This window comes from Loxodonta africana, chromosome 12 (genome assembly GCF_030014295.1).
Source record: "Loxodonta africana isolate mLoxAfr1 chromosome 12, mLoxAfr1.hap2, whole genome shotgun sequence".
Classification (NCBI taxonomy): domain Eukaryota; kingdom Metazoa; phylum Chordata; class Mammalia; order Proboscidea; family Elephantidae; genus Loxodonta; species Loxodonta africana.
In genome coordinates this window covers 78,743,147-78,761,732 of record NC_087353.1, presented here as the reverse complement: position 1 = coordinate 78,761,732, position 18,586 = coordinate 78,743,147, and the positions used below count along the sequence as shown (strand labels likewise).

The 18,586-nt window shown below is 43.6% G+C and overlaps 2 protein-coding genes and 1 non-coding gene across 6 annotated transcripts in view; 1 reads left to right on the top strand and 2 right to left on the bottom strand.

The window, feature by feature from the left end:
* OTOA (otoancorin) overlaps nt 1–10,024 on the bottom strand; it is an 87,521-nt gene extending 77,497 nt beyond the window's left edge. Inside the window, exons 1-2 of the mRNA XM_023558998.2 lie at nt 9,973–10,024; nt 9,128–9,408 (exon numbers count right to left, since the gene is read on the bottom strand). Coding sequence (XP_023414766.1) covers nt 9,128–9,408; nt 9,973–10,024 — 333 coding nt within the window. The remainder of the gene's footprint in view (nt 1–9,127; nt 9,409–9,972) is intronic.
* Nucleotides 9,866–9,970, top strand: LOC111753061 (U6 spliceosomal RNA). The gene has a single exon (XR_002787918.1). It is a non-coding gene; the product is annotated as a U6 spliceosomal RNA (small nuclear RNA).
* A 4,528-nt stretch (nt 10,025–14,552) lies between the features above and the next one.
* The window catches only part of METTL9 (methyltransferase 9, His-X-His N1(pi)-histidine), a 52,310-nt gene continuing 48,276 nt past the window's right edge, over nt 14,553–18,586 (bottom strand). For 3 of the 4 annotated variants that reach the window (XM_023558831.2, XM_064295692.1, XM_064295690.1), the window contains exon 5: nt 14,553–16,858. In XM_023558831.2, coding sequence (XP_023414599.1) covers nt 16,653–16,858 — 206 coding nt within the window. In that variant the 3' untranslated portion in view covers nt 14,553–16,652. The remainder of the gene's footprint in view (nt 16,859–18,586) is intronic. The other variant, XM_064295691.1, reaches the window with a different exon arrangement.

Below are 18,586 nucleotides of genomic sequence, written 5' to 3'. Positions count from 1 at the left end.
ATGAATGTTCAATAAATCACAAGAAGACCAGTATGGTGGGAGCAGGGCAAGTGCAGAGAGAGCAGTACGAGATGATGTGGGAGAGGTACGGAGCCAAAGCGAGTAGGGCCTTTAAGGCCATTGTAAGGATTTAATTTTTACTTGGAGGGAAAGGGGAGCCACCAAAGGATTTTGAGCAAAAGAGTGGCATGCTTTAACTTTTATTTTAACTGTACCAATTTCACTGATTGCTGGGTTGAAAATACCTTGAAGGGGGCATTGGCTGAAGCAGAATGACCAATCTAGGTAAGAGATAATACCTTGGCCTCAGACCATAAATAGTGGTGAGAAGTGGTTGGAGATGTGGGGAATAAAAAGGAGATAGAAATCATAGATGACTCCAAGGACTTGGGCCTGATCACCTAGAACGATGGGAGATGAGGAGAAACATGGGAGATACAGATTTCAGGGAGAAGCCCCAGAGCTCAGTTTTGTACATGCTAAGTTCGAGGTGCCTATTAAATAAACATCAGAGCAGAGATAGTGAGAAAGCAGTTTGATATTTGGGTCTGCAGTATAGGGGAGAGATCCAAACTGGAGAGAGATGGATATATAGATATATATATAAAAAAAACCAGTGCCCTCGAGTCAATTCCGACTCATATAGCACTCAGGATATATTTAAACCCGTATGCTAGATGAAATAACCAAGAAAATCAGTACAGGGTGAAACTAGGTGAGTTTTAAGGACCGAGACCCAGGGCACTACATTTTTAAGACGCTGGATAGAACAGATGCAGCCAGCAAAATCAAGATCATGAAAAACAAACTCTTAAGAACAACCTGGCTTCTTCAAAAAATGTACTGGAGAGAGACAGGGGGGAAAAAAACCCTATGAAATTAAAAGAAAACAACTGAAGAGATCTATCAACCAATTGTAGTATAAGGGCCTTATTTGGTTTACTCAAATAAGCCTTGTTGTAGTTGTTGTTAGGTGCCATCAAGTCAGTTCTGACTCATGGCAACCCTACGTACAACCAAATGAAACACTGCCTCATAGTCCATGTTATGCTCGAGCCCATGGTTGCAGCCACTGTGTCAATCCATTTTGCTGAGGGTCTTCCTCTTTTTCACTGACCTTCTACTTTACCAAGCATTCTGTCCTTCTCCAGGGACCGGTCCCTCCTGATAACATGTCCAAAGTATGTGAGGTCGTTAATGAGTCTTCCTCCAACACTGATGCCGCATTCTTCTTCTGATTATTTGCTCACCATACAGATTGAATAAGTATGGTGAAAGGACAGAACCCTGAAGCACACCCTTCCTGACTTTAATCACACAGTATCCCCTTGTTCTGTTCAAAAGACTGCTTCTTGGTCTATGTACAGGTTCCTCACAAGCACACTTAAGTGTTCTGGAATTCTTATTCTTCGAAATGTTATCTATAATTTGTTATGATCCACAGTCGAATGCCTTTGCATAGTCAATAAAACACAGGTGAACATCTTTCTGGTATTCTCTGCTTTCAGCCAAGATCCCTCTCACATCAGCAATGATATTCCTCGTTCCATGTTCTCTTCTGAATCGGGCTTGAATTTCTGGTAGTTCCCTATTGATATATTGCTGCAACCGCTTTTGAATGATCTTCAGCAAAATTTTACTTGCATGTGATATAAATGATATTGTTTAATAATTTCCACATTCTGTTGAATCACCTTTCTTTGGAATGGGCACAAATATGGATCTTGTCCAGTCAGATGGCCAGGAAGCTGTCTCCCAAATTTCTTGGCATAGACAAGTGAACACTTCCAGTGTTGCATCCATTTACTGAAACATCTCAATTGGTATTCCATCAATTCCTGGAGCCTTGTTTTTCACCAATGGCTTCAGTGCAGCCTGGACTTCCTCCTTCAGTACCATCGGTTTCTGTTCATACGGTACCTCCTGAAATGGTTGAACATCCACCAATTCTTTTTGATACAGAGACTCTGAGTATTCCTTCCATCTTCTTTTGATGCTTCCTAAGTCGTTCAATATTCTCCCCATAAAATCCTTCAATACCGCAACTGAAGGCTTGAGTTTTTTCTTCAGTTTTTTCAGCTTGAGAAATGCTGAGTGTGTTCTTCCTTTTCGGCTTTTAACTCCAGGTCTTTGCACATGTCATTATAATACTTTGTCTTCTGGAGCTGCCCTTTGAAATCTTATGTTCAGCTCTTTTACTTCATCATTCCTTCTGTTCACTTTAGCTTTCTCGACATTCAAGAGCAAGTTTCAGAGTCTCTTCTGACATCCATTTTGGCCTTTTCTTTCCTGTCTTTTTACTGACCTTTTGCTTTCTTCATGTTGTGATGTCCTTCCTGTCATCCCACAACTCGTCTGGTCTTCAGTCATTAGTGTTCAATGTGTCAAATCTATTTTTGTGATGGTCTCTAAATTCAGGTGGAATATACTCAAGGCTGTATTTTGGCTCTCATGGGCTTGTTCCAATTTTTTTCAGCTTCAGCTTGTATTTGCATATGAGCAATTGATGACCTGTTGCACAGTTGGCCCCTGGCCTTGTTCTGAGTGATATTGAGCTTCTCCATTATCTCCCTCCACAGACATAGTCAATTTGATTCTTACATATTCCATCTGGTGAGGCCCACATGTATAGTCGCTGTTTACGTTGTTGAAAAAAGGTACTTGCGATGAATAAGTCATTGGTCTTGCAAAATTCTATGATGCTATCTCCGGTGTCATTTCTATCACCAAGGCCATATTTTCCAACTGCCAATCCTTCTTTGTTTCCAACTTTCACATTCAAAAAAACCCCACTGCCATTGAGTCGATTCCATAGGGTCACTATGAGTTCACATTCCAATCACCAGCAATTAACAATCCATCTTGATTGCCTGCTTTCCTGGTGGTATGAGGTCCCCACTCTCTTCTTGCTTCCCTTGCCTTTTATCTCTTGTGAGATAAAAGGTGGTACAGGCCACACCCCAGGGAAACACCCTTTATACTGGATTGGGGATGTGGTCTTAGTAAGGGTGTTACAATCCCACCCTAATCCTCTTTAACATAAAATTAACAGTCACAAAATGGAGGACAGCCACACAATACTGGGAATCTTGGCCTAACCAAACTGACACATATTTTGAGGGAATACAATTCAATCCATGACAGAAATCCTGTGGAGCAGTTCTACTCTGTCCTATAGGGTCACTATGAGTCGAATCCAAACGATAGCGGTGGGTTTGGTGGGTTAAAAATTTGATGACTTTAAAGAATTATTATTAATGTTTTAAAGTTTCATAATGGAATTGTGGCAATATTTTTAAAGAAGTCTTTATCTTTTAGGGGAGTGGTCGGCGAGCTATGACCCACAAGCAAGGCAGATTAACCAGTAAGCAAGGCATGCACAGGCTTACAGTAACCAAGGTATACATGGGCTTAACTGTGTTTACTTACTAATCTGTGGTGCACCATTTCATGCGGGTTTCAGTACATCTTTGATATGAAAAACAGGTGAAATTGTGTACTACAAGATTAGTAAGTAAGCACAAGTAAGCCCGTCCATACCCTGCTTATTGGGCAATCCATCCCTGCCCACAAGCCAAATAGAACCACTGCCTGTTACTGTGTGACTCACAAGCTAAAATGGTTTTTACATTTTAAAATGGTTGAAAGAATCCGAAGAGTAATATTTTATGACACGCGAAAATTTCATAAATGAAATTTGAATTTTAGTGTACATGAAGTTTTATTAGAACACATCAACACCCATTCATTCACATAGCGTCCATGACTGCTTTTGTGCTACGATAGCAGCACTGAGTAGCTGCGCCATAGGCCGTGTGGCCCAGAAAGCTGAAAAGATTCACTGTCTAGCCCTTTACAGAAAAAGTTTGACGACCCCTGTTTTAGAACTACATATTTATCTACGTTTTTACAGAAGAAATGATGTGATGCTTGGGATTTTCTTCAAAATAATACCCCCTAAAAAAACCAAAACCATTGCCGTCGAGTTGGTTCCAACTCATAGCGACCGTACAGGACAGAGTAAAACTGCCCCATATCGTTTCCAAGGAGTGACTGGTGGATTTGAACTGCCAACCTTTTGGTTAGCAGCTGTAGCTCTTAACCATTACGCCACCAGGGTTTCCACAAAATAATACAGGAGGGTGTAAATGGATGGGGGGATAAATGAAACAAGACTGGCTATGGGTTGACAATTACTGAAGCTGGGTGTTGGGTACATGGGTGTTCATTACACTTCTATGTCTTCTTTTGTATGTGTTTGAAATTTTCCGTAGCAGTTTTTTTTTTAAAGATACAGGAAAATAAGAGATCGTTTTTAATAAAAGAGGCTGGGTGGATAAGTTGGCATCAGGAAAGGGAAGCAGAAGGAGTGGCCGGTGGGCTAGAAGGAAAACCAGAAGCCAGTGGTGTGTCCTTAGAGGTCCCTGGATGGCACAAACAGTTTGCACTTCTCTACTAACCCAAAGGCTGGTGGTTGAATCCACCCAGTGGCGCCATAGAAGAAAAGCCTGGCAATCTGCTTCAGTAAAGATTAAAAAAAAAAAAAAGTTGCCATCTAGTCGATTCTGACTCATAGCAACCCCACAGGACAGGGCAGAACTTCCCTATAGAGTTTTCAAGTCTGTAACCTTTACAGAAGTCAACTGTCACATCTTTCTCCCTCAGAGAGGCTGGTGGGTTTGAACTGTCGACCTTTCAGATAGCAGCCGAGCACTTAACCACTGAGCCACCAGGGCTACTTCAATAAAGACTACAGCTGAGAAAACCCTAGAGAGCAGTTCTACTCTGTAACACTTGGGGTTGCCATGAGTTGGAATAAACTCGACAGCAATGAGTTTGGTTTTTGGTGGTGTTCTTGGGGTTAAGTGGAGGAAAGGGAGGAGGGACCCATCAGCCAGGTCAAAAGGTGCTGGTGGGTCAAGTCAGATGATGACTGGCAATTATGCTTTGCTGTTTTAGCAGACCCACACCCGTTACCTGATATCACCCTCTTTCGGTATTAACAGGAACTTGAAGGGAACCCCATAATGCACTTGTTTGGTTTCTGGAAATTATTTTATGGGGGGGTCCCAGCATTCTTAAACATGGATCTCCCTAGTATTGTCTAACTCGTTATGCAAATAGATTCTTTTTCTCCCAGGGGAAATCCCACAACCAACTTTGGATACAGCTCTGCTCATTTTACTGCCAGGGCAAAAACAAACTGAAAATCTGAAGCCTCCAGACACAAAGAGCCACCCATTCTAACAGGTTTGGAGCAAACCCAGATCCCGGAGTGCTCTGTAGATGCACTGAGCCCCTCCAGCCCCACCCCAAGCTGGCTTGTTAGACGACGATGATAGCTCTTCCTGGGTTTAGGTCTTTGGCTTTGGGGAAACTTCGGCCCTTTTTCTTCCCTTCCCTTTGGTCAGCTGGCCCGGGGCATTGGCCTTGTTCACAATTCTCCGGTTTCACAGACAATGCGGCCTCTTTGTGCTTATTGCTACAGTCTCCCTGTTAACTCTACGGAGAGGTTTACGATTACTGAAACAAACGCCCTGCTTTCTGCTGGACAGAATGCCTTAGTTCCAGTGAAACCCCAGCCATCGCCAGTGCGGGGTCACTCTCTTAGGAGACTGGCCAAAAGGACTGAAAAGACTGGGTTGGGCCGTGGTGGTTTGGGGGTTGATAGCTTTCTCCATGGGCCCCACCTCTTCCCCTCCAAAAGGCTCACCCCTGCAGACTGGTGGAAATCAAGCAGCCAAGGACTCCTTTGGTGGAGCCTAAAATGAAAACGGCAACCACCACCACAAAAGGTCTACATATTGAACCTGGCAGCCCAGGGGTCTCTTCTTTCCCTCACTGTGCAGGCTGTCGGTGTGGGACAGGGCTTGGAACCAGTTCCTTCTGGTTCAAACCCCTGCTGAGAATTTGCATTTCTAACAAGTCCCCAGGCAACACTAATGCTGCTGGTTAGGGACCAATTCGATTCCTACTTATGGCAACCCTATAGCAGTGGTTCTCAAAATGTATCATACATAATCACCTGGGGGATCTTGTTAAAATGTGGATTCTGATTCAGTATATCCGGGGTGGAAATGCAAATTTTCAGCAGGGGTTTTAACAGGAACGAATCAATGTGAAGCAATGGTAAAGGAAGCAGCTCACACAGCTTCATGGTTCTCAGCCCTGGCTGCACATAAAAGCATCTGACAACTGTTCTGACTCACAGTGACCCCACAGGTATCAGAATAGAACTGTGCTCCATACGGTTTTCAATGGCTGATTTTTAGGAAGTTTTTCAATGACCTTTCTTCCAAGGTACCTCTCGGTGGACTCGAACTGCCAACCTTTATGGTTAGTAGCCCAGCGCGTTAATAGTTTGCACTATCCATGTACTCCAGAAGCGCCTGAAAACCAAAAAAAAGCAAACCCGTTGCCATCAAGTTGATTCTGACTCTTGGCAACCCACGCTACAGAGAAGTCCTTCATAGGGTTTTCTTGGCTGTAATCTTTACAGAAGGCGCCCTGGTGGTGCAGGTTAGCACTTAGCTGCTAACCAAAAGGTCGGCAGTTGGAACCAACCAGCTGCTCCATGGCAGAAAGATGTGGCAGTCTGCTCCCATAAAGATTACAGCTTTTAAATTCCTATGGGGCAGTTCTACTCTATCCTATAGGGTCACTATGAGTCGGAATCGACTCAGTGGCAATGGGTTTAACCTTTATAGAAGCTGATCACCAGGCCTGTTCCATGAAACCTCTGGGTGGGTTCAAACCACCAACCTTGAGGTTAATAGCCAATCACAAACCGCACCTGAGAGGCCTTTAAAACATTCGGGGATGCCCAATTAATTGAGCTGTGGTAGGACTCAGACACTGGCCCCAGGAGATTCCAACATGAGGCCAGGGGCAAGAACCAGTAGCAGAGGCCTGAAGTGAACATGGTTTCCAAAGAAACCATGAGAGTTCGAATCAATCAGTCGGGTGACTAAACAGTCCGCGTTGCCTGGGACTGAGGGACACAGAACTTGGGACACAGAAAGTCCCAAGCAAACCTAGATGAGCTGGTTACTCGGTGGATGAGAGACATTTCATCTTCTATAAAACTTGCCGGGAGGCTCCCTCGATGCTGGTACATCCCATCCCATACACATCCCAACAATTCTCAATTACATGAAGTTTTATTGTTTGTAAAGCAACACCATTTAAGGTCTGTATCTTAGAAGCAAGGATGGCTAGATGAAGTCTCATGTACTTTGGACAGGTTATCAGGAGGGACCTGTCCCTGGGGGGGAAGGACATCATGCTTGGTAAGGTAGAGAGTCAGCAAAAAAAGAGGAAGACCCTCAACGAGATGGAACGACACAGTGGCTACAACAATGGGCTCAAACATAGCAACGATTGTGGGGATGATGCGGGCCCAGGCAGTGTTTCGTTCTGCTATGCATAGGGTCACTATGAGTCAGAACCTACTCGACAGCACCTAACAACATCACTGACACATACGTATGCACATAAAGATATTTACTTGGAGATTTTCCACCAAAAAACAAAAGACACCATTTTCATTACTGTCAATGCAAAATAGGCTAACTTGTCTGGCTTGCAGAATACCAGGTTGATTTAAGTGGATTTGGGTTTTATGTTAAACGTTTGATGGAGGAATGGTCCTGCTCCCAAGGGCTGCAGAAGTCAAGAGCGTGACAACTTTCTGGCCGAGAGGTCTGGAGGCCTGAGCTCTGCCCCTATGAGTCTCTGGGTGCTGGCATCCCCCTCCCTCTCTCTGGGCTTCAGGTTTCTTATTAGCAAAATGGAAGGCTCTGGATTCAACCAGAAGAGGAGGGAAGAAAGGAGAGAGAGGAAGAAACCGGTGTCACTGAGCATCTTCGTTGTGCCCACCATCATGCCAGACCCTCCCTTTTCTCTGCTTTTCCCATCAGCCCTGAAGGCTGACTTTCCTTCACTTCACAGTTGAGTAGAGTGGACATGGAGAGTCACACAGCAAGCAGATGGCAGGTTCCAAAGCAGGCTGCCTGACTCCCTGGTAATCCTAATCACAGCTACCATTTAATGGGAACAAAGTATACGCTGGAGTTCCGGGGTGATGCAAATGGTTAACACACGCAGCTGCTAAGAGAAAAACTGGAGGTTTGAGTCCACCCGGAGGTGCCTCAGAAAAAAAGGCCTGGTGATCTATCTACTTCGGAAAAACTCAGCCACTGAAAACCCTTGAAAACCCTATGAGCTCAGTCCTACTCTGATACACATGGGGTCGCCAGGAGTTAGGGTGAACTCCACAGCAACCGGCTTTTTGACTTTAAGTATATGCCACTTTACATGCATTGTCTCACTTCCTTTGGGCAGAAACTTTGAGGCAGATATTACCATTGTCTCTGTTTCACAGATGAGGAAATGGGTACTAAGAGGTCAAGTGACCTGTCCAAGGTCACACAGCTAATAAGCGGCAGAGCCAGGTGGCAAACCCAGACCTAAATGATTCCAAGCCGCTACAGGTTTTGTTCTCCAGCCCCTCTGCTCAGCAGCCCGGCTCCTAGAACTCCAGATGTCAACGGGACCCCTCCTGTCCTCTCTCCTAGGAGCCCCAGCTTGGTCCACTGTGTGCTGTTGGGCAAATTCCTTAACCTCTCTGGGCTTGCTTTTCCTTCTCTGTACAATGGGCATGGCGGTAGGGCTCTCCTCAAAAAACTGTGTAAATGTTTTTAGAGCTGCTAAATCGACGGCACTGGGGGCTGGGGAAATCTATCCAATGTTTCCTCAGTCCTGTTTGCTTTACTTGCGTTTTCCTGTTTCTTCCTCGCCAACAGCTGAGGTAGGTACCCTCCCCCGCAAAAAACTACTTTACTTATGTGTAAAACACATAAAGAACTGTGCCCAGCGCTGGCACGCGTAAGAACGCAATGAATAGTAGCTATTATTATTATTATCATCACGGATGCTATATTTTTGCTATTGCTTTTATTATTATTACAAAGTTGTCGTCATGGTTGTTACTAAGTAGGTCCGGATCCGTTTCCTCAAAGTCTCATCAGCCCTCCCAAACCCCGCGCGCCAGGACGCCCCCACGAGCACCCCACGAGGGTATCCACCCTCCGCCCACTATCCTACCTCTCTCTGCTGCTACCCCCACCTTCATACAGAGTTTGTGCCTCTCGCTTCCCTGGGGAGGCCCAGCGGCGAGCCCCAAGGCCGCGCCCCAGAAAGCTGAGCTGCGCCGGCCCGTGTCCCCTGCGCTTTGCACCCGCGCGCGCCTCACCTGTGGTGCCGGGTCCGCCGCAACGAGCCGGGCGCAGCGCGCGGGGCGAGGAGGCAGGAACACAGCCCGGGCGCCCCCACCCACCGCTGGCTCGGGCGCCAGCACCTGCCTCCAGCTCCGCGACCTGGCCTTCCCTGCGGCGGCCACTGGGGAAACTGAAGCACAGGGAGCGGTAGGGGTCACCGTTCCGCCTGAGGCTTCTTCACTAGGCTCGAAGCGTGCCAGACGCAGACAAAAACTCACCCCCTCTCGCCTCTTTGGGATCCAGCAGCCAGGCAGTGAGAATAAAAAGCGCGAAAGACACAGCAACCAACTGCAATCTAGGAACCTTATTTGGATCCGGTTTCAAACTATTAAAAAAAATTGCTGAGTGAAGTCAGTCACAAAAGGACAAATATTGTATGATCCCACTTATGTGAACTATCTAGAATATGCAAATATATAGGGACCAAATTTTACCAGTGAGGGAGGGAGAAAGAGGGAGTCGTTGAGGGAGCGCTGAGCTTCTGTTCAGGGTGATGGAAAAATTTGGAAATGGATAGTGGGAATGGTTGAATAAGATAAAAGTAATTAATGTCACTGAACAGTACATGTAAAGAATGTGGAAATGGTGCTCACTGTGGCAGAGTGTGTACTAAAATTGGAAGGATACAGAGAAGATAAGCATGGCCCCTGCACAAGGATGGCACACACATTCATGAAGCATTGCATATTTTTACATCCAAACACTTTGAGGTAGCAGAGTAGCTGAGGCCGGGCCCTGGAGGCCATGGTTTCGGGGACATCTAGGTCAACTGGCATAACAAAGTTTATTAAGAAAATGTTCTGCATCCCACTTTGGTGAGTGGTGTCTGGGGTCTTAAAAGCTTTCCAGTGGCCATCTAAGATGCATCAATTGGTCCCATCCCACTTGGAGCAAAGGAGAATGAATAATACTAGAGACAGGAGGAAAATATTAGCCCATGAGACTAAAGGACCAAATAAACCAGAGACTCCACTGGCCTGAGACCAGAAGAACTAGGTGGTACCCAGCTACCACCAATGACCGCCCTGACAGGGAACACAATAGACAGTCTTGGACAGATGGGGAGAAAAGTGTGGAGCAGAGCTCAAATTCACATAAAAAGACCAGACTTAATGATCTGACAGAGACTGGAGGAACCCCTGAAACTATGCCCCCAGATGTTCTGTTAGCCCAGAACTGAAACCATTCCCAAAGCCCACTCTTCAGACAAAGATTAGACGGGACCATAAAACAAAAAATAACACACGTGAGTGTTATTTTTCTTAGTTCAATCCAACACAGGAGACCAGATGGACAGCTCCTGTCCGAGGCAGAATGAGAAGATGAGAAGAGACAGGAACTGGTTGAATGGACACAGGGAACCCAGGGTGGAAAGGGGGAGTGTGCTGTCACATTGTGGGGATTGCAGCTGTCACAAAACATGTATAAGTTTTTGTATGAGAAATTAACTCGAGCTGTAAACTTTTACCTAAAGCACAATAAAAAATAAAAATGTGGAAATGGCAAACGTTTTATATCTATATATAAACATAGGTATATATATATGAGCCAGAATCGATTTGATGGCAACAAGGTGTGTGTGTGTGTGTGTGTGTATATATATATATATATAATGTACACCCTGTTGCCATCAAATCAATTCCGACTTATAGTGACCCTATACGACAGGGTAGAAATGCCCCATAGGGTTTCCAAGGAGCGGCTGGTGGATTCACACTGCTGACCTTTTGGTTAGCAGCCATAGCTCTTAACCACTGCCATCAGGGCTCTCACATATATGTACACCACAATTTTTAAAAAATTATAAGACAGTTGGAGAAATGTGGTCACTGGCTATTCAACGGTTAGGTTTTTTAGGTGTGATAATTGTAATGTGCCTATCTTTTAAGAGTCCTTAACGCTTATGGATATATATTTACAAAAATGAAATATGTCTGGGATTTGCTTGGAGCTAGTGGAGACCAAGGAGTGGCAGAAGTGTGGATGAAACAAGATTGGTCACGTGTTGATAAGTGTTGAAGCCGGACAAGGAGGGTTTATTATTACCTTCCTTTCTTTTTTATGTGCTTGGAACTATCCATAGTAAAGATTTTTAAGATGTTCCATTTTTATAATGGATGTTTAGACTCTTTGGTCAGTAATAGTGGTGCTCATGGAATTATGGGCTGAGTAAAGGTTATTTTCATTTTCTGCTTTTTGCCTGTCTGTATTTTCTACCTTTTATGCAATGAACATGTCACTTGTAATGAAAAAACCAGTCGGAGTTTATGATCACAGCCACAGCCACCTTATAAGTAATAGATAATAAAATGGAGGTGGCAAAATCAAGTAGAGGAAAAGCCGTTTTGTTCTTGCTGAATATAAAGAAGATTGTCAACGTATCCTCAACCACCTCAACTCTACCATTTGAAGAAGAGTTCAGGATTCAAAGGCATTTAAAATCAATATCCTGTGTTGACTCCTAAACTGGATATAAGAAAACAACATTTGGGCATAGAAGGGAGGATGGTGAAACGTACGTTGGACATGTTATCAGGAGGGACCAGTCCCTGGAGAACATCATGCTTAGTAAGGTAGAGGGTCAGCGAAAAAGAGGAAGACCGTCGACGAGATGGATTGACACGGTGGCTGCAATGATGGGCTCAAGCATAGCAACGACTGTGAGGATGGTGCAGGACCAGGCAGTGTTTTGTTCTATTGTATATAACGGTCTCTGAGTCAGAACTGACTGGATGACACCTATCAACAATTTGTTCTTAGTTATTTTCCAGAAGTATAAGACATCCCAATTTTACATGATATTTTTTGGAGAAGGGTGGGATCTTTATTTTTCATTTTACATGTATTGAAAGAAATTTTAAAGTGCTTTTGTAAGGAAAACTTGTCATTATTTAATTCATGAAAATACAGCGTCCTGACTCCAAAATACAAAAGGAAATCATAAGTACTAATTATGTAATAATATTCTCCTAATTCTTCAAAAATATACAATTCCATACTACAAAGAAGTATTTTCATATCAGTGAAAACTGACTCCATCTCAGTGATACCAACAAGCATAGCAAGCTACAAGGCACAATTTACTAGTAAACGAAGCCCAATGCTGTACAAGTTGTACATAAAAACAAATGATGGTACTATATTTTAGTGAAGATTAATGATTTAAAATGCAGGCAACAAAATGCAATGTGGTATCCTGAACTGGTTTGTGGAACAGAAAAAAAAGATCATTAGTGGAAAAAACTAAACCCCAATAAAGTCTGGAGTTTAGTTAATAACAACGTTATCAATGTTTAGTTTTGACAAACACACCATGGTTATGTAAGACGTTAACACTATGGGCAACTAGGTAAAGGATAGAGCTCTGGTGGGGCAGGGGTTAAGAACTCAGGCTGCTAACCAAAATGTCGGCGGTTGGAACCCACCGGCTGCTCCCTGGAAACCCTGTGGGGCAGCTCTATTGTGTCCTATAGGGTCGCTATGACTAGAATCGACTCGACGGCAACGGATGGTAGATAGTAGCGGGCACAGAATATCAAGGAGTTCTCTGTACTATCTTTGCAAGATTCCTATAGATCTAAAATTACTCCAAAATAAACTTTATTTTCAAAATTAATTCTTAAAAACAAGTGATAAGTTAGAATCAATTCCTACACAGAAGACAAAGAACACAGTTAGAAAAACTGATAAAAGCAGCAAAGCATGATCAACTGCCTGTGCGGATAGCTGTGATATATGTGAAATTCCTCTGTCATTACTGTGCTATTCACTGTTACCTCGCTATTGACTGTCTTATCATCTGCTAGTTGCAAAAAGGCAGGCTGTTCAATTTTATATTGCAGTAATATTTCCTTAATGATTCTGGGTGCATTTTTTTCATCTAGATCACAAATGTTTCTTAGCATGGGTACAGTGTGAACTCCCTTCTGCCAATCTATGATGTTGTGTCTTTGAGAAGAGGTTAAGTATGTGAGCATCCTGATTGGGGTGAATCAATGATGGGCCCGATTTTATGCTCAGTGGATTCCTAGACAGTACAACTCAGCAAGAACCACCCTAATTCAGTGCAGTTTTCCAGCTGTAATATGGGTCCGTTGGATAGAAGGTCATTTTTCGATACTTCTTGTTATTAGTTGCCGTCGAGTCGATTCCGGCTCATGGTGACCCCATGTGTGCAGAGTAGAACTATACTCTGCAGGGATTTCAAGGTTGTGACCTTTCGGAAACAGATCGCCAGGCCTGTTTTTTCAGGTGCCTCTAGGTGGGTTCGAACCGCCATCCAGGGACTCCTCTGGATGATTACCCATTACCATCTATTCCAACTCATAGTGACCTTACGGAACAGAGTATAACTGTCCCATGAGGTTTCTAAGGAGCAGCTGGTGGATTTGAACTGCCAACCTTTTGGTTAACAGCCAAGCTCTTAATCACTGTGCCACCAGGGCTCCTTTGGATACTTAGGCATCTGCAAACCTGGTGGATCACGTTAGCTACTGGAAGCCCGAATATGCTGTAGTTTTTTAGAGAAAAAGGTTGATGGTAGACCTTAACGGTAACCAAGTGGTGCCAATTCTCATGTTTTGCATCGTGCTTCATTAAAACACCAAAAAACCAAACCTATTGCCATCAAGTTGACAGCAACACTATAGGACACAGTAGAGCTGCCCTGTAGGGCTTCCAAGGCCCTGGTGGCCTAGTGGTTAAAGCACTTAGCTGCTAACCAAAAGGTTGGCAGTTCAAACCCACCAGCTGCTCTGAGGGAGAAAGATACAGCAGTTGGCTTGAAAATGCTATGGGGCAGTTCTACTCTGTCCTACAGGGTCACCATGAGTCAGAATTGACTTGATAGCAACAGATCTGGCTTGGCTTTTAGTTACTCTTACGGAAGCCGACTTCTCCATCTTCTGCAAAGAGGCTGGTGGGTTCGAACTGCCAATCTTTCGGTTAACAGCCAAGCACTTAACCACTGCACCACCAGGGCTCCTAACATGTCCCATAGAATGGCAGAAAATACCGTATTGCTCTTAACTGCTCTGCAAAAGGGAGAAATGACTAAGGGTATCGTACCTTCGTTCCTTCACTTTTATGAAATAAGCATTCTAAGCACCCAAGGGGTTTACAACTGCAGGTGCAAGGAGCTATGAATCACAGGTGCGGCTTATATTTCTTTTCTCCGTGACCTCTGAGGTCAACTGGTTAGCTTATTTTGACCACAAATAGAGCTGTTCTCCAGCACAATCTCAACTTGATACGAAGCACTTACACAAGGAATGGTGCAGACAAGAAGGCAGCTTTATTGCACTTTGGAAAAAATAAACATGATTCCATTTAGGGGGAAGAAAAGCCATTGACACTCAGTAAGCAACACTGCCATCTAGTGGAATATTGACATACCATCAAGCTTTTCAAGACCAGAAATGAAATGGGAGTAGATCTGCTCATTTCATTTTCACCATAAAATGGCCCTTTTACTAAGCTGGCCTTCAGAGGACCTCAGATTTTCTGGAGAAACCATTTTTATCTCTGAAATTCATAGATGTGCTTTCTCTGCATTTCTGGGTAAAGTATGAGTGGTTTTGTTTTTCTTAAATCCACCATCAAATTCATTTTCAATTTGAAATTTAGGAGACACATTGGGGCAACCTGCCTCTTTGAACATCCATCACTCTCATTCGACAGTCTAAATGCAACCCCTGATTACAACAGACAGCTTTATAAAGAAGCAAAACTCAACTGTACAAGAACTACATTAAGTTTACTCATTTCCTCGTTCTATTTTTACAATCTAGGGTGCTAAGTATTTGCACTTCACTTATTTGAATTCCTGAAAAAAAGCATTAGAACACACCAATAACAATTTTGCATAAATCACATTAACCCAACTCTTATCATGACTACACAATAACAGTGGAAGATATTGGTGTGAGGACGTGGAAATGCTGTTCCTAGTGAATAATAAATTCTTCTCGCGGCTTTAATTCTCCTTTATACCCAGGTGTTGCAGTAAACGTGTTGATGACTTCCAAGAGCATATAAATGAGAACACTTTAATGAAACACCTGGATGAAGAAAAGAAATAAAGTTGTGAGAATAACATATTGTTAATAACCACAATCTCGAATCGGTGTCTCTGTTATTACTGAGATTTCAGATTCGGGATTTAAGTGCTCTGCTCTTTGGAATATCCATAATGGTTATTGATCTTGCTAATGAGTTCCTCTCATTGCAACATTTCTGGGTATCTGGCTGGAGGCACTCACGGATTCTAGAATGCATGAGTCTGACATGGTCTTCATCAAACCGTGTTCTTGGCAAATGGTAAACTCAGTTAAGGATCTCGGGAAGAGCCAAGTTCTAGGAAAGAGGTATACAAGTGCAGAGTAAGAAGTTGAATTAAAACATTTTTAGGCTGCATTTTGTTGGCAGACACAACGGAATGTTTCAATTCGGAGAACCTGAGATTGTCCAGAAAAAGAAAGTTCTGAGTGTGTAGGACATAAGCTATCACGAAGTCAGAACCCAGTGGCTTGCATTTCTCAAAGCAACACGAATTGGGGAATGTGGGTGGAACCTGAAGTACTAGATCTGAATAGGGTTGTTCTTTTTAGGGTGTCCAGACTGCCTCAGTGTTCACATTTTGCAATAATTCCCCCTGTCTGAAGCCTTCTTCTCCCAAGCTTCACCGGGCAATGAGCACTTGTGTGCGGTGCCTTGATGGGGACTTTCCATGGATCTATCAGGGGCTCGGAGCAAGGAAACGCCTGACCCCAGTATTCAAGTTATCTGCTACTATTTGGACACTCCTGAAGCCCAAGCAACTGAAAATGCTAGGGGAGCCTTGTATTAACTCAAACATGATGCCAAAGTCATCTCAGAAAAAGTTTATTAGCATGATTAAAAACAGTTTCTTGAATAACGACAGAGAGAAAGAATTTCTAAACATGGAAGAGTATCAGTGGCAATACCTCATAACCAATGTTTGGAACTGAATGGACAGCTTTATTGCCAGTCTTCATTTTGCTGAACACAATCCATGTGCTGGTTCCATGTGAAGTCATGACTATTGCTTTGTCTGGGAATGAGTCCCTACTGCAATTAAGTATAAAAAATATCTTCCATCATAATTGGAGTGTGACCTGCATTGCTGAGTAAAGAGCTGATAAAAATCTTCAAAGAGTTGGGTTTTTGTTTTTTTAAAAACATTCCTTTTACACACTACAAAGAAATAATTAGTATTTTGGCTTTTTAAATTCCTACATGATACTTAGAATGGCAGTCCCCAAAGGCCCTCCCCTTCACATAATCGTGAACATAGACCCTCTTCTGGAGGGTATATTCTTGGGGCGGACTCTGAAGACTTCGGACTCCATGTGTTTATACTGGTTTGAGAACAAAGACAGCATCATCCAGAACATAGTAGTCATTGTACATGTCGCCTTCACACAGGTACGGCAGTCTGGTGAAAGCTTCGATAACAAAGCCAGCTTTTCTGAAAACTTCCGGCAGACTATTCACTTGTTCTTCCCAATTCTGTCCCTTGATTTCCAAAATTTCTGATGGTTTCTCCCACTTGCCACCTACTAAAACAAATAAGAACATTAAGTTAAATTCTTGAACAAACAAGTTATTTGAGGAGGGAGACACAGTGGGTGATTTTATGAATTGTCTCCTTTCTATCTCACAGGTACCCCGTGAGGTAGGTGGGCAAAAAGATACAGACTGAGAAGGGCTAAAACTTGCCCAAACGTGCAAGAGTACTGAGTGTCAGACCAGAACTATAATCCCAGGCATATTAATGGACCCGAACCAACACTCACCTTCTCTTAGTCTCAGGTATTACGCTCAGATTGGCTGGGATGTAATGGTCAATGGGTTCAAACAACTCATCACTAATTATGGGGATATCAAAGCAGAGAGTAATAGATAAAACTTGAAAGAGGGTTTTAGGACATATGCAATAAAGTACCACCGCTGTGGTCAACTTATGCAACTTTTTACCTAAGGAGGTTTATCAGTCTGAAAATAGGGCCAGGTTCATGAAGCATTTTCATTCATAAATGTAGATCCCCAGTGTGTTTTTCAAGGGAAGTTGATCCACTCCCTAACTTTTCAGAACAACTTCAGAAAAGCAAAGCTCCAGGACCAGAGGCAGAACACTAGAATGGATGAGTCAACCTAACATTCCTTAGAATAGTGACTAAAGTCTGTATCAGTAGTTCTCAAACCAGGGTGGGGTGGGCAGGAGTAGGTAAGGTCTTCAAAATTCACATACAAATCAAGCATCGACTACAGTACACAAACACAAAGGTAAGTGTTGTCCTTAGTTGCCACTGACTCAATTCCAACTCGTGGCCACCCTGTGTGTTCAGAATCGAATTACTCCATAGGGTTTTGAAGGCTGTGACCTTTCAGAAACAGATCACCATGCCTGTCTGCCAAAGCACCTCTGAGCAGGCTCAAACTGCCAACCTCTCAGCCAGTAGTCAAGCGCTTAACTCTCTGCACTACTCAGGGACTCCACAAAGATGGTAACATATACAAAATTCTCGCACACTTTTAGATGCCATGGGGATGTAAAAACTACACATATACTTGAAATTGCCACAAAATTCAGACTAAGAATAACTTGTGAGAAATAGATAATCAACAGCTGCCAAAGATACAAACACTACAGTGGAAAGACTTTTGGTGGCCTAGCACTTGAACCCTCTTCCTGTGTGTGTGGGGAATCTCCGGCCTGGAGACTTGGTGGTAGATTAAGCCTGGGGAGAAGCTCTGCCAGCCTCCTTGCAGTAAGAGCCGTGTGGCACGTGGCCTCAGCCCGTCTTAGTCATCTAGGCAGAAATACCACAAGTGGGTGGCTTTAACAAAGAGAAATTTATTTCCTCAGTCTAGTAAGCTAGAAGTCCAAATTCTGGGCATCGGCTTCAGAGGAAGGCTCTCTCTCTCTGTCGGCTCTGGAGGAAGGTCCTTCCCGACAATCTTCCCCTGAAGTAGGAGCTTCTCCATGCAAGAACCCCCAGTCCAAAGGAAGCACGCTGCTCCTGGCACTGCTTTCTTGGTGGTATGAGGTCCCCAGCTCTCTGCTTGCCTTCTTTCATCTCTTGTAAGACAAAGGGTGGTGCAAGCCACACCCTGGGGAAACTCCCTTTACATTGGAACAGAGATGTGACTTGAGCCAAGGGTATGAAATCCCACCCTAATCCTCTTTAACCACAGGCAGAGATTATGATTTATAACACATAGGAAAATCACAAAATGGAGGACAACCACACAATACTGGGAATCACAGCCTAACCAAGTTGACA